Source organism: Bos indicus x Bos taurus, chromosome 4 (genome assembly GCF_003369695.1).
Source record: "Bos indicus x Bos taurus breed Angus x Brahman F1 hybrid chromosome 4, Bos_hybrid_MaternalHap_v2.0, whole genome shotgun sequence".
Classification (NCBI taxonomy): domain Eukaryota; kingdom Metazoa; phylum Chordata; class Mammalia; order Artiodactyla; family Bovidae; genus Bos; species Bos indicus x Bos taurus.
The window spans coordinates 37,298,049-37,314,093 of NC_040079.1; the positions used below are offsets into that span (position 1 = coordinate 37,298,049).

Genomic DNA, 16,045 nt, shown 5'->3' on the forward strand with positions numbered 1-16,045 from the left:
GCTCTGTGATTTTTGTCATCCCAGCCTAAGACTTTTCTTCTTCACCAAGGATGAGCTATGTGACCAGAGTTGGATCACAGCTCAATGCTGCAGTGAGGTGACTCAATTACAGCCACTGGGAAGTCAGAGCTGTTTATCACCTGACCCAAGGGAAGAGCAGAAGGGCACATACAGCTTGCCCTGATGGCAGTAATGAATTTCTGCCAGAGACTAAGACCTCTGAATATTTAACCCAGGTCATTTTTTGTTGTTTAATTCTGAAAAAAATCTCTTAGTCTTAAATTCTGTGATTCATGAATTCATTTAACCATGACTTGATAGAAAAGAGATTCCTCTCTTGAGTCAAACTTGCAGCTTGAAATGGTATGGCATCTCATCCCCTGATCATCACAGCATCCACTGTGGAAACTTTCCTCCTGCCACTAACATAGTGAATGTTGGAGAAGGCAGAAGTCCCTTGAATTCTGCTGGCTGTCTATCCAATGAGAAAGCTCTGCCAAGGAGATATTCTGAATGATACGTACATTCACGTTCTACCTTGCTTGATCAACAAGATAGAACCCTCAAACTTGCTAACAGTGACCACATTAGCATTTCCCAAAGTGAGTTTTAGGGACCACTCCCATGAATGCTAAGAACGTTTCATTGGAACACATTTCTGAGGTCAAACAAATTTGAGAAACTAATTTAAACAAATCTAAACAGTTTTTTTTTTAATTTATGTATTTTAATTAGAGGCTAATTACAAGTGCAGGACTTTTTCCAGCCTTTAATATTCTTGAAAGAAAAGCTATGACCAACCTAGACAGCATATTAAAAAGCAGAGACATTACTTTGCCGACAAAGGTCCATCTAGTCAAAGCTATGGTTTTTCCAGTAGTCATGCATGGATGTGAGAGTTGGACTATAAAGAAAGCTGAGTACCGAAGAATTGATGCTTTTGAACTGTGGTGTTGGAGAAGACTCTTGAGAGTCCCTTGGTCTGCAAGGAGATGAAACCAGTCACTCCTAAAGGAAATCAGTCCTGAAAATTCACTGGAAGGACTGATGCTATAGCTGAAACTCCAATACTTTGGCCAACTGATGTGAAGAACTGACTCACTGGAAAAGACCCTGAAAGATTGAAGGCAGGAGGAGAAGGGGACGACAGAGGATGAGATGGTTGGATGGCATCACTGACTCGATGGACATGAATTTGAGCAAGCTCTGGGAGTTGGTGATGAACAGGGAGGCCTGGTGTGCTGCAGTCCATGGGGTTACAAAGAGTCGGACACGACTGAGCAACTGAACAGAACTGAATATTCTAAGGCATGTCATGAATATCCTAAAAGGGAATTTTTATAAAACTTCCTAAAACATTCATCTAAGAAACCCATTTTTTTTTTTTTTTTGCTGAATACCTTTCAGACCAGCATCTAATCTACTCAATCGCCTGCTTTACTGACATCTCAGATTTTTATTGCTTCAATATCACAACATGGAGGCTTGCATAAATCCGATCACATTCTGAACAAAGTGTGGATTAGAGAGACGCTTTATTTACTGGAGGTCACAGTTAGCTGTCTGTGTCCCAGTGATTTACCATCAGGTATCAAGTAGGCCTCAAGACCAAGAAGTTGAGTTGAGTCTCAATATCTAAGTTGAGTTTTGCACTACACTTTGATTAATTAATCTGAAGTTATATTCTAGCATCCTTGATTTTCCCAGACTCAAATGTGAGGCCCCAACCACATCAAAAATACTGACATAAACAATTTCTGGGTAGCAAATATTTTGAGTTAACTTCCTTCCATTAAGCATAGATGACTGTAAAGTAACTATATTCCAGAGAAATTACCCACAGGTCATTTCAGCACCCACTACCAGTATCCCTCTGGAACTTCCCTGATGGCTCAGACAGTAAAGCGTCTGCCTACAATGTGGGAGACCTGGGTTCAATCCCTGAGTTGGGAAGATCCCCTGGAGAAAGAAATAGCAAACTGCTCCAGTATTCTTGCCTGGAAAATCCCATGGACGGAAGAGCCTGGTAGGCTACAATCCACGGGGTCACAAAGAGTCAGGCATGACTGAGTGACCTCACTTTACTTTTACTTTACCAGTATCCCTCTGACAGACATTATGATCATAATAACTGCTGAAATGGGAAGAATGTTGAGAGTGAGGAAGTTGTGGACACGGGTAAGCATGGATAAGCAAGGCTAACTCTGCATCAAGTTATCATCAAGATCATGTAAACATCAGAGAGTGGGACCAATTGAGCGCAGCATTGACATGTATACACTGCCATAGGTAAAACAGACAGCTAGTGGGAAGCTGCTGTATAGCACAGGGAGCTCAGATTGGTGCTCTGTGATGGCCTAGACTGGTGGGATGTGGGGTGGGCATGGAGGGGAGGCTAAAGAGGAAGGGGATTTGTGTATATGTATAGTGATTCACATTGTTGTACAGCAGAAACTAACATAACTTTGTAAAGCAATTATACTCCAATTAAAATAAGTAAATTAAAAACAAAGACCACATAGGCATCATGAGTATCAGCATCAAGTTCAGAACTATCAAGACTGAAGAAGATTCCTGTTTGGACAAAATCTCACGGTGATGGCCAAATGACTTAATTTACAAAGTATGAGGAAAAACAGTAGAGAAAACAGTAAGAAGATTAAACCCCAAGCCAAGAGGAAGAGTCTTACTTAGGGAAGTCATAGAATGTATCATCCAAGCCTGGACACTTCAGAGTACAAATGTGGAACTATGGGTAACTCTGAGATGGATGATTCCTGCAAACTGGAATGTGTGTTATCCCAACTCTGTGGGTAGAGAAAGCTAACAGTAGGGGAGGTTGAGAATAATTGACATCGATCAAGTCCTCTTTCTATCCTTCCTTCCCATTAGGATATGTTTGTCAGTTGAAAAGAAATAGTCATGTGAAAGGGAAAGGGATCAGGGAAATGCCTTACTGAGCTTTACTAAAGGTTATAAATTATCAGCCCCAACCATCAAAAAATCCACTTGATACCTGTGACATGGGTGAGTGGGTCACTCCAGCAGAACCTGCAGGGGTCACATCAGGCTTGAAAGGATCAAAGTCCAGATCCAGCAAGGTCTCTTCTTTCTTCACCTCAGGGATTTCATTCTGTTGAAATAAAATAAAGTCTGTATGAGCTTGAATCTGATCAGATTTCATGACCTAATCCATGCATAATCCTCGAATTTATTTTATATTCCCAAAGCATGCTTTGATAATTTACCATTTAGTTGGCTCATCCATGGGCTCCCAGAGTTTTATATGATTAGAGGGGGAAACAGCCAACTCTGGCCATGTTGCTCAGGTACACTGCCCAGGCTCCAATCCTTACTCTTTGTTTAGTTCCAAGTTCAGGCAACAAATAGAATTTTTGAGAAATGTATCCTAAAGCCAGCAAGATCCAAGGAATCTCCTTCTCTGCCAGCTCATAAAACTCAAGTCAAAATTTACAGAGAACCAAGTAGATAAAATGATCTAAGACTTGGAAATGATGTAATCACATCATTTCACTGCTGTGATGCCCCCTGGGAAGCTATGATTTAAAAAGGAAGGTGTCTTTTATTTCCAATATTCTGGGAGGTGGGTCATAAAGGATCCTGCTGTGATGTATGTCGGAGAATGTTTTGCCTATGTTCTCCTCTAGGAGTTTTATAGTTTCTGGTCTTACGTTTAGATCTTTAATCCATTTTGAATTTATTTTTGTATATGGTGTCAGAAAGTGCTCTAGTTGCATTCTTTTACAAGTGGTTGACCAGTTTTCCCAGCACCACTTGTTAAAGAGATTGTCTTTAATCCATTGTATATTCTTGCCTCCTTTGTCAAAGATAAGGTGTCCATATGTGCGTGGATTTATCTCTGGGCTTTCTATTTTGTTCCATTGATCAATATTTCTGTCTTTGTGCCAGTACCATACTGTCTTGATGACTGTGGCTATGTAGTAGAGCCTGAAGTCAGGTAGGTTGATTCCTCCAGTTCCATTCTTCTTTCTCAAGATAGCTTTGGCTATTCGAGGTTTTTTGTATTTCCATACAAATTGTGAAATTATTTGTTCTAGCTCTGTGAAGAATACTGTTGGTAGCTTGATAGGGATTGCATTGAATCTATAAATTGCTTTGGGTAGTATACTAATTTTCACTATATTGATTCTTCCAATCCATGAACATGGTATATTTCTCCATCTATTAGAATCCTCTATGGTGGATTAATTTCGATATTTGGCAAAACCAATACAATATTGTAAAGTTTAAAAATAAAATAAAATTTAAAAAAAATTTAAAAAAGGAAGGTGTCAATATCTATAGTGACCTCATCCCACCTGCCTCTCCCCCATCCCTGGATTCAGTTATCATATGATCCATTCTTCATCCATAATATTGTTTGTCTCAACTGCATTCATGAGGCAATGAAAGAGAGAAAAACATACGCCCCAGTATCCACTGAAAAATGAGCTCCTACACCAATAACATCCTTAGATTAGAAAGAAAGCAAGCCAAGTAGAGAATGAAAGTTATAATAATAGCAAAAAATATATAATACTGAACTAATGTTAGTTCATTTATTATAGAAGGCACCTATGTTCACTACTTATACCCACTAATACACATTTATTGTGAGATCAGGATATAGCATGGGCTTGAAGTTGGTCTAACTCGGGCTTGGGCTACACAGGGATGGTCAGCCCTCATAAACTATACCACAGTGGGAGAACTGAGGTCAGTTTCCACATGATTCGAGGTACATGTGTTTGTTATTTGATATAAGCCTCAATATAGACCATCTGTTGCCTAGAAATTGAAAGATAACAACAATGGATATAGTATTATATAAGAATAGAGATGTATGGAGAAAAAATTTAAGAAACAGGAGTTATTTTAATTAATGTTGATCATAGATATAAAACTTAAAAATTTAGAAATGTATGAAAACCTTAAGGGCATTACAGATAATACTTTTTTTTTAGGATATCCATACTCACTGTAGGAAGAAATCTGCTTATACATCCTGCATATTGTCTTGAGTTATCTATTCAGTAGCACGGTTATTCTTCATATATACTTTTTTTTTTAAACTTTACATAATTGTATTAGTTTTGCCAAATATTGAAATGAATCCGCCACAGGTATACATATATACTTTTAAAATTAACACGGATAATGTTCTTCTGAGATCCCTCTTTCTTTAATAATTATAACAACAAAACTGTCAATTGATTCCCTCAGCCCCTATTAAAAATTTGCAGTTTTTTTTCATCAATTGTATATTGGTACAAATTATATTTTTATGATTTTGCAAACACACATTACACTTAGAATGCTCTAGGCACTGCTCTATGAACTTGATACATCTGAGCAATAACTCGTGTTAATGTACTTTGTTGTCTTTAAAGAATTACTTTACTATCTTCCCCCAAAGCACATTTTATGGGCACCGCTGCTGCTGCTAAGTCACTTCAGTCGTCCAACTCTGTGCGACCCCAGAGACGGCAGCCCACCAGGCTCCCCCATCCATGGGATTGATTCTCCAGGCAAGAACACTGGAGTGGGTTGTCATTTCCTTCTCCAATGCGTGAAAGTGAAAAATGAAAGTGAAGTCGCTCAGTCATGTCCGACTCTTAGCGACTCCATGGACTGCAGCCTACCAGGCTCCTCCATCCATGGGATTTTCCAGGCAAGAGTACTGGAGTGGGGTGCCATCGCCTTCTCCGATGGACACTGCTAATCCTTAAAAAAAATCAAGGACCAGATGGCATCATTTTCCCACTCAGGGATGAGTAGAACGGGCTGTACCAGGTTTTCCACCGTCCTTTGACGCCAATGCTATTCCAGGCTGCTGCAGAGACCCGTTTCCACATCTTAGGGACCCCTGATATCTGCAAGTTCTCCATAAAAATTGAGCCACACAAATATGTCCATCAGTGCCTGAGGAAGATCCCCTTAAGGAAGCTTAAATGGGAATTTAGAGATCAAGGGTTTAAAAAAAAAACATTATACTAAACTGAGATATGCTTTGACTTTGAAATAAATCTGGGTTTGCACCCCAATTTTGCCACTTGCTACATTTGCTGGGCAGTTAATTCAGCTTATTTGAGCCTCCATTTCTTCATGCACAAAGTGAGAGGAATAATATCTAGAAAGATTACCATGAACAATAAATACAGCAAATACACTAAACATAGTATTCTGAAAATATTCAAAATGGAAATGGAAGCCTGCTATTAGTAACAATGTTGATCTGTGTAAAATTACTGTCATTAAATATCCACTATACCAGTTTGGCTGCCTTCAAAAGGTGTAACTGGCTACTTTGGACTTGATATCTATTTGGTTTTGCTTCCTTCATCTTGAGAGTTATCCCTTAAGGCACTCATATGAAATCGTAATTTAATAGAGCTACAAAAAGAGTGGAAAAAGGGTTGCCTGTTTATGCAGTATCCCTTTATAAAAGAGCACTGAAGTACTCACAGTGCTGTCACTATGTGTCAAAACAGTGACATGTAATTTCCCCTAACATAACAGAAGGGAATTAATCTTTTCTCATTTCTTACACCTGCATCACCACTGGAGTCGATCTGATGAGGTCCCAACATTCTTAAAGCTTTCTGGGAGCTTGATGTCAACTACTGTTCTACCACTGAAAGTCTGAAAGAGGTGACCTGGAATGTGCATCTAAGAAAGGAGACTAGGTGTGGAGAGCACAGTGAGGGAAGATACCCAAGGGAAACACTATCAATGATAATAATCTTCTGTGCTATACTTCATGAAGCAGCTTTTGCTGGGGACAGCTGAAGTTTACAATTAAGGTACTGGACTTCTTCCAGTATAGGTGTACAATTTGAGCATAATCCTTATGCCGAGCTTTGCCTTGACCTCATGATAGATGGAGTTTACTTCCTTATCCTGTGACTTGGGGGTGACCGTGTGTCATGCTTTGGCCAAGGGATGTTAGTGAACATAATGCAAGCAAAGGATTGAAATGCACTTGAATGGTTGACTTCCTTTTCTCGGATTCCCGCCATTCATGAAAAGTACAAGCTTTGTCCAGCCACCGGCCAAAGAGGATGAGAGACACATGGAGTAGATCTGAGCCCATCATAACTAATCTCTCAACACTAGAGTTAAAGAGAAATTCTTAAAAGTGGCCAGAAAAAAAGACATGTTACACAAGGAATGACATAAAAGTAATAGTAGATTTATCATCAGAAATACTGAAAGCAAAAAGATAGTGAATCAATATCTTTGAAGTACTAAGAGGAAGAAGCTAGAATTTTGTGCCTCTTGAAAATATTTTTATACCTGTGGTAGATTCATTTTGATATTTGGCAAAACTAATACAATTATGTAAAGTTTAAAAATAAAATAAAATTAAAAAAAAACAAACACAAAAATGAGATGGAGAGTTTTTTCAGGCATGCAAAAGCAGAAAGAATTTATCACCATCAGATCTGCATTAGAATTTGTGTGAAAGAACATTTTTTAGGCAGAAGAAATGATACCAGATAGAAATACAGATCCACTTAAAGAAATGAAGAGGATCAGGAATAGGAATACGTGGGCAAGTATATATGACTTTGGCTATTATTTAAATCTTCTTAAAAAGTAATTGATTGCTTAAACAAAGATAACAAAGTAATATGAAATTACTTCACATTAAAAAGTAAACTCGATGACAAAATAGCACAAAAATCAGAAAGAAAGAAATATAAATATACTATTGTAAGGTTTGTATACCATACCCTAAACAGAATACTACTGTTTGAGGGTAGACTGTCACAAGTTATTTATGTCCTAAAGCAACCATTAAAATAACAAAATAGTTAAGTATAGCTAATAAAAAAAAAGAATAATAAAAATGATAAATTAATTCAAAATAAGGCAGATAAATGAAGATGAAGGACTAAAACAGGACAAAAAATGATCAAGGTGCTAGATTTTACTTCACCATATGAACAATCACCTTGAATGAAAATGCTCTAAATAATATAATGAAAGACAGAGACTGTCAGACTGAATTTAAAAAATCAAGACAACTAGACACTGTCTACAGGAAACTAACTTCAAATATGTACACACAAATAGATTAAAAGTAAAAGGAGAGAAAAAGACAAACACACTAACCTAACAAAAAGAAACCTGGAATAGTTACATTTAACAACAAACAAAGTAGATTTCAAATCAAAGAGTATAAGCAGGGATAAAGAAGGTCATTTCCTGAAATAAAAAGAAGCCAATTCCTAAACATTTGTGCATTCAATTACAGTTTCAAAATTTAAGAAACCAGACCCAAGAAAACAACAAAATGAAATAGAAATATGCTTAATTTTGCAGAGGAAATTTCGATAGTAGAACAAACAGAAATTAAATAAGGTTATAGAAGATATAGGCAACACTATGACCCAATTTTACCTAATTCACATTAAAAAGCATGCAGATTATGAAGGAAGAACTAATACTATCTTTATTCACATAAGATATGATCACGTATATAGAAAATCCAATGAACTCTACAAAAAGGCTAAAGCTCTAATACTGAGTTTAACAAGATTGCAAGCAACACTTTGCATGTTAGCGTCAACACATAAAAATCAGTTATATTTATATTTAATAGTATAAACACCCAGAAACTGAACATTTTAAAATACTATTTATAGTAGCACTAAAAGCATGAAATACTTAGGGATAAACACAACAAATGATGTGAAATGCCTGTACACTAAACATAACAAATCATGGCAAAAATAGAGATCTTCATAAAAAGTTATATATATATATATATATAGATAGATAGATAGATAGATACATACATACATATACTGTATTTATAGGCCAGACAATTCAATATTATTAAGATGTCATTGTTGTTGGTCACTCCCTAAGTCATGTCCAGCTCTCTGCAAACCCATGAACTATAGCACGGTAGGTTCCCCTGTCCTTCATGATCCCCTGGAGCTTGCTCAAATTCATGTCCATTGAGTTTGTGAAGCTATCCAACCATCTCATCCTCTGTCACCCCCTTTTCTTCCTGCCCTCAATCTTTCCCAGCATCAGGGTCTTTTGTAATGGCCAAAGTATTGGAGCTTCAGCATCAGTCCTTCCAACGAATATTAAGACTTTAGTGCTCCCCAAATTGATCTATAGAATCAATGCAATAACCAATCATTTGTACTGGGTTGAATATCATGCCCTCTTAGTCCCCTGTAAAATTCACATCCATCAGGAACCTCTGAATGCGACCTTATTTGGCAACAGGGTCTTTGCAGATGTGATGACATTAATATAAGGTCACACTGGATTAGGATGGGCCTTAATTCAATGACTGGCGTCCGTATAAGAGGAGGAAATTTTGGATACACAGACACAAGGACAACGCCATGTGAAGACACAGAGCACAGAGACACAGGGAAAATGCAGTGTGATGACAGGCAGAGAGTGGGATGCTGGGTCTACACACCAAGGAACACCAAGGATTTCCAGCAACCACCAGAAATTGACAGGCATTTAAGAACCCTCCCCTAGTGCCTTCAGAGGGAATATGGCTCTGCTGACACTCTGATCTTGGACTTCCAGCCTCAGAACTGCAAGAGAATAAATGCCTGTTGTTTTAAGCCACCCAATTTGTGGTGCTTTATTACAACTGCCCTAGAAATCAAATCCATTGTCCTGGAAGTTTGTAGAAACTTACAAAGTGACTCTAAAATTCATATGGAAACTCAAAGAACCTAGAATAGCCACAACAATTCTGAAAAAGAATAACAAAGTTGAAGGACTAACCCTCTCTGGTTTCAAGACAGTATAAAGAGGCAGTCATCAAGATAGTGCGGTCCTAGCACAAAGGTAGGTAAAAGGATCAAAGGAAAACCACAGAGCCCAGAGACAGAACCATACACAGATGGACAACTCATTTTCCACAAAGGTACAAAGGCAATTAAGTAGAATAAAGCTAGATTCTTCAACTACTGTACCGCCATATGTAAAGAAATAAACTTCAACCCATACTGACTGACTCTGGTGTTGAAAGGCACCGATTTTTTCCTCCAATTTTCATCTTATTCATTCCTTGTCCTCAAAGAATGTTAATGTGTTTACTTTGAAATAAATAGCCACTGAAAGAAGAAGCAGCTGGTCCAGAAATTTGCTATATTGAACTGAATAGCCAGCGTGGTATTTAAAAGCAGGTTACAGATACCCAGGAAGTGAGTGGCACACATGTAAATAATTTCAGGCTGGCCCCATCAGACAGGTGAAAAAGAGCCATCTTGTGAATGTATTTTGCAAGCTGAAAATTTTATTTTGATTTGATTTACTAGGCAAGATAGGAAGATTTCATGAACTTAAAATGTAAGATGCAGCCTTACGTAAATAAATAAATACATAGCACTGACTTGATCCCAACAGTCACACAACTTAAAGCCTGTGCTGATGTCTTGCTTTTTAGCACAGCAGGGTGACAGGAGGGCTTGGAGGAATAAGCTAGAATGTTCAGAAGATAATCCTTCTGGATTTGTAAATGGGAAAGCTATATCAAAGAGAGAAAATACGCTGAGAATAGATTTAGGCCAAATAGTTGGGGTATCTGCTGTGAAAAAAATCCTCAAACAAGCCATCTTTTCTTCCTCACTGCCAATTGACAGGAAAATAAGCAAGAAGGAACCCTGCTCCCCTAGCCCTGCCTCTCAAGGGGTCCCTGCACTTCTGAGCACCTTCCTTGAAATTTTTTAGGTCGTTCTCTGGTTGTGTATGTGGGGGGTGGGGCTTCCCCCGTGGCTCAGTAGTAAAGAATACACCTGCAGTGCAGGAGATGCAGGAGACTCGGATTCTATCCTTGGGTCGGGAAGATCTCCTGGAGGAGGGCATGGTAACCCATTCTAGTATTCTTGCCTGTGGAATCCCGTGGACAGAGGACCCTGCTGGGCTACAGTCCATAGGGTCACAAAGAGATGGACACAACTGAAGTGACTGAGTACACATGCACACACTGGTGGTGGGGACCAGCAGTGCCGTCAGAGCAGAAACCCCTGGGCTAGGATCTGCATGGGCATGGCCCCCGTCTTTCCTCTTTGGAGCACTGTCCCACCCTAACTCCACAGGGAGGGTCCACCAAATGCCCCAGGAATCTGGGACTCATAAACCACCAGATTGTCTTGAAACTTGGTGGCCAGTCCTGCTTCCAAGAAGGTGGCTGGTGAGCAGACTGTTCCTGCTGGCCAGCATGTCATTTCACTCAGGGGATCCCATGAGACTGGCTACCAGGATGCTGCTGGTATGCTCATGTCATGTGACTCAGACTGTTTATATAGAGAGCCCCCTGACCACCTGTATAAAAAGCAGTTAAAAAATTTTTAACAGTTTAACAGGCGATCAAGACCAAAAAACACAATCATGTATATACATATATATGTGCTGTGCTGTGCTTAGATGCTCAGTCGTGTCCAACTCTTTGTGACCACATGAACTGTAGCCTGCCAGGCTCCTCTGTCCATTCTCCAGCAAGAATACTGGAGTGGGTTGCTATGTCCTTCTCCAGGGGATCTTCCCAACACAGGGATAGAACCGGGTCTCCTGCATTGCAGGTGGATTCTTTAATGACTGAGCCACCAGGGAAGCACACACACACATGTGTGTGTGCTTATATACACATATATGTTTACACACACACACATATATATGTATATACATGATTGTGTTATTTTGGTCTTGATCTCCTGTTAAAATCATATTTTTTTTTTTGCCACAATTTGGTTTCAAGGGACATAATACCTTTTCAATCTTCCTTTTAAAAATGTTTACCAAATATCCACTTCCTTAGAGTATCTGGTTGGGGGAGAATGAGAGATTACTTGAGAAACTCTGATTTAAAGAAAGTAAATAGGGATTTTGTCACGGAAGTTCTCAGAGCCTGAACATTTTTGCTTTTTCACTGTGAAAAAGCAAAAGGAGATGCAGCCCTCCAAGCCTCCAATGACCAAGGGGATCTCAGGGGACTAGATGGAAAATGCTGTTTTCAAAGAATAATGCAGGTGTGCGCAGACTCACACACACACACACAAAGGATGTCTTTTTTAACTTAAGTCACTAGGAGTTAAAAATAGGGAGAGGTGGGTATGTCCTGTGGCAGGTCCATTTCTGTAAACACAGAACCAAAAAACCAAAATCAGCCTTGTGGTCTAGACAAGCAGGCAAGTCCCTGTACATAAATATGGCTATTTCCAGGGAAGACTTTAGGAAATATACATATTTCCAGAATCCACATGCTACAGTTAAGGTTTAGGCCATTAGAGGGCTCTGTAGACCTGATGGATTTCTGTTTCCAACCCCAGGACACACTCAAGAGAGAATTATCACTCTGATGAAGCAGGGTGTACGAAATACATCCATTAGAGACAAGGGATGTTTCATTCATTACATCTTGAACTTCTGGGTGGGATTTATACAAATGCTTTTCCTCCCCATTAAGCAAATGATAAAAATAGCAAACTGAGGACGCAAACCTATTTGTTAAATCTAAAATGACTTATTAAACATTTAAAAATATTAAAATAAAACATATATATAAATATATATAGTATATATATGAAGGAATATATATACTATATATATATATTAAATATATGTATATAAAGGAAATGGTAACCCACTCGAGCAGTCTTGCCTGGGAAATCCCATGGATGGAGGAGCCTGGTAGGCTAAGGTCCTTGGGATCACATACAGTTGGACACAACTAAGCGACTAACACACACACACACACATGAATCACTTTGCTATACACCAGAAATTAATACAACACTGTAAATCAAATATACTTTTATAAAGAAAAAATAAATAAAATTAAATAAAGCTAGATTATATCCTTCAATAAGGGAGCAAGCAGACTAAAATATAAATCCTTGCTTTACCCTTGCTCTTAACATGGTGACTTAAGACTCACAGCCACTGAGTCAATGGAAATGCTTCGACTCATTTCCATCATTTTACCCCATCAAATACACTGGGGTTCACCTGCTATAGCCATGTTGGCACTTAGATCCAGAAAAAAAAGATAGAAACCCTTTTCTGCCTCCTCCCCAGATTAAAAGAAAACAATATATATCAAGACAAATCCCCCGAAGTGCACCCCCATAATGTCTCTGGGGGTTACTTCCTTCACAGTCCCCTGGCACACTGGTGGACTTGACCCAGCCAGTAAGTTAGAAAAGGTGCTAGCAGGGGGATGCCTTTCCTTTCCATTCCAACAGCCCGGGAGCCTGAACACAGGCTAGCCAAGCTGGGGCAAGGATGGGGCCGCTATCAGCTGATTGTCACTGCAGCAGCCACAGCTGGAGACATTTCAGGTTTGACAAGTGCCTCCTCACCCTCTCCCCTAACTCTTGATTTTGCTCATCAATCTCTCTCACTCAACAGCACCAGCCAAAGTTAACCCTCTTAGAAGGACTTAGGCACCTCTTCTGGCATCTGTATTTTTTTAAAGTGCTTTGATTCTTTTTCTTCCCCCCACTGTGAAGGACCCTTATGTAAGCCAGCAAACTGCAAATAAAAAAAACACTGTCAAAGAAAGAACATCTTTGAACCCCATCTTTACTTCAGAACTAGTCTTCTTGTTACATTTTCTCTACTTCAGTGGCCTTGGCTGCTACATGGAGATGTCCTTAGCTAAGCACACACGGCTTCTGGGTGACCATATTCTTTATTGGAGATGGAATTGAGAGGATGCTCTTGAGGGGTCCAGGTGACAGCAACTTCAGTAAGGGTCTTATCACTCTAAAACACTCTCACTTTAAAACTAATGAAGCTAAAAACAGAACAAGCTGTTAGAAGTACAAAGGCACAGAACAACTTGGACGTGAAAACTGCTCCAGTTTGGTGCCAGGGCCACGGTGGATGCTGGGTAAGATTATTTGGCTCTAAAACCACTACCCTGGTGGCATCTGTGTATCCACAGATATTACTGGTCCATGCACTGATAAACATGCAATTCCCTTTCCTCAAAGGAGTTGCTGCTGCTGCTGCTAAGTCACTTCAGTCGTGTCTGACTCCGGGCGACCCCACAGACGGCAGCCCACAAGGCTCCCCCGTCCCTGGGATTCTTCAGGCAAGAGTACTGGAGTGGGCTGCCATTGCCTTCTCCCCTCAAAGGAGCTACTAAATCACATTTCAAGCCCTAATAGCTTACCAAATTCAAATCTCCTACAAACAACAGGAGAATGAAAACAATAGCAAATGGCATTGCACTGATCCATGAACACCCTCTAGAGAGAGACGAGACATTATGGCGTACCACTGCACTACTTTTAAGTTTTTATTTTCTGAACCCCCTGTTTTTAGTACATGATTTCTGTTATTGATAGGATGCAATTGTAACTGGGATGTTGGAAATAGAGCTGTTATTTGTGTACTCAGGAATTACAATGTTATGTTTGCACCCCTTGCAAAATGTTAAAATTATTTCTGACTGTGAGAATACCAGGAGGAAATGGTATTGGCATGATCTCTGGGGACATTCACTCTTAACAAAGAGATGGCTTTGATGACATGAGGAACAACTAAGTCAAGATTATCCTTGAGGCAAAGGACAACCAAGCTGGGACAGGTGTAGGTATAACATCGAGGGTAGCTATAAATGGGTACACACACCCAGGTGTCTTTGAAACTAGGGGGAACACAGGTGGTTTCCTTTGCCAAGTCATGTAAATGGATCCATTTACACCTAGTAAAGGTCAAAAGACCTAATATTCACCTCTTTGAATTTTATTTTCCTATTCTCTACTAAGAAGCAATATGAAAAAATAATAAAAGATGCAAATATGTATTAATATACACCAGGGATTCCCTGGTGGCTCAGAGAGTAAAGAATTTGCCTGCAATGCAGGAGACCTGGGTTTGATCCCTAGGTCAGGAAGATCCCCTGGAGAAAGAAACGGCACCCCACTCCAGTATTCTTGCCTGGAGAATTCTATGGACAGAGGAGCCTGGTGGGCTACAGTCCATGGAATTGCAGAGTCAGACACAACTGAGTAACTAACATTTAACACTTCTGTATTAATATATATTGATATCACCAAGGTGCTGATAAAGTAACAAAAAAGTGGAAGTGTGACCACCATCAGGGGTTGGTTACATTCATCTGATAAAATATTCTGGTCAAACTGATTTTTTTGTAAAAGACAATATTATGACATGAAAAAAAATGCTCAATAAGATTAAACAGAAAAGTCAGGAATATGCAACAATACAATCTGAATTTTGTGCTGCAAAATTTGACATATACTTAGAAAAAATTAAAATAAAATAAACCTCTGGTGGCTCAAATGGTAAAGAATTCACCTGCAATGAGGGAGACCTGGGTTCGATCCCTGGGTTGAGAAGATCCCCTGGAGTGGGGCATGGCAACCCACTCCAGTATTCTTGCCTGGAGGATCCTATGGACAGGGGAGCCTGGCAAGGTTACAATCCATGGAGTTGCACAGAGTCAGACACGACTGAGCAACTAAACACACACAGCACACAAACCTAAATGCACCAGTAGCTATGTCAGAGCGCTATGATTTAAGAGCTTATTAAAATTCTTCACTTTACACTTTTTAGTATTTTCCAACTTTCTATAGTAATGATGCATAGCTCCTAATAATGGAAAGAAGGAGTCTTTTCAAATACTGTACATCTGTCACTTGAGAATCCTTCAGATACATCAGGTTATTAAAGCAAACCTGAATAACAACTAAATTTCACCATTGGCTCTCACATCTGCCACCTTCTCCAGAGCTGAGCTCTGAGAGTCCCTCTGCCATGGAGCGTCCATGGACATCCCAGCTCTGTTCCAGGTGCTCACCTGGGAAGGTGTGGTCACACTGATTTCAGGAACAAAGTTGTCCTCGAAGAAACTGATGATGTTCTCCTGCTGTAGCTCCTTCGTTGGGGTGACTTTAGGAAGAGGTGGGACAGGAGGCCCTTTCCTTGTCTAAGAAACATCACACACAAACAAACAGGGTTTAATTCAGTGGAAGATGGCATGGGAGACATGCAGAAATGT

General features: G+C 39.5%; 1 protein-coding gene across 1 annotated transcript in view; it reads right to left on the reverse strand.

Annotated features, from left to right (window-relative positions):
- The window catches only part of AMPH (amphiphysin), a 212,888-nt gene that overhangs the window by 47,521 nt on the left and 149,322 nt on the right, over positions 1-16,045 (reverse strand). The window contains exons 11-12 of the mRNA XM_027539161.1: positions 15,845-15,973; positions 3,017-3,133 (exon numbers count right to left, since the gene is read on the reverse strand). Of these exons, the coding sequence (XP_027394962.1) occupies positions 3,017-3,133; positions 15,845-15,973 (246 nt within the window). The remainder of the gene's footprint in view (positions 1-3,016; positions 3,134-15,844; positions 15,974-16,045) is intronic.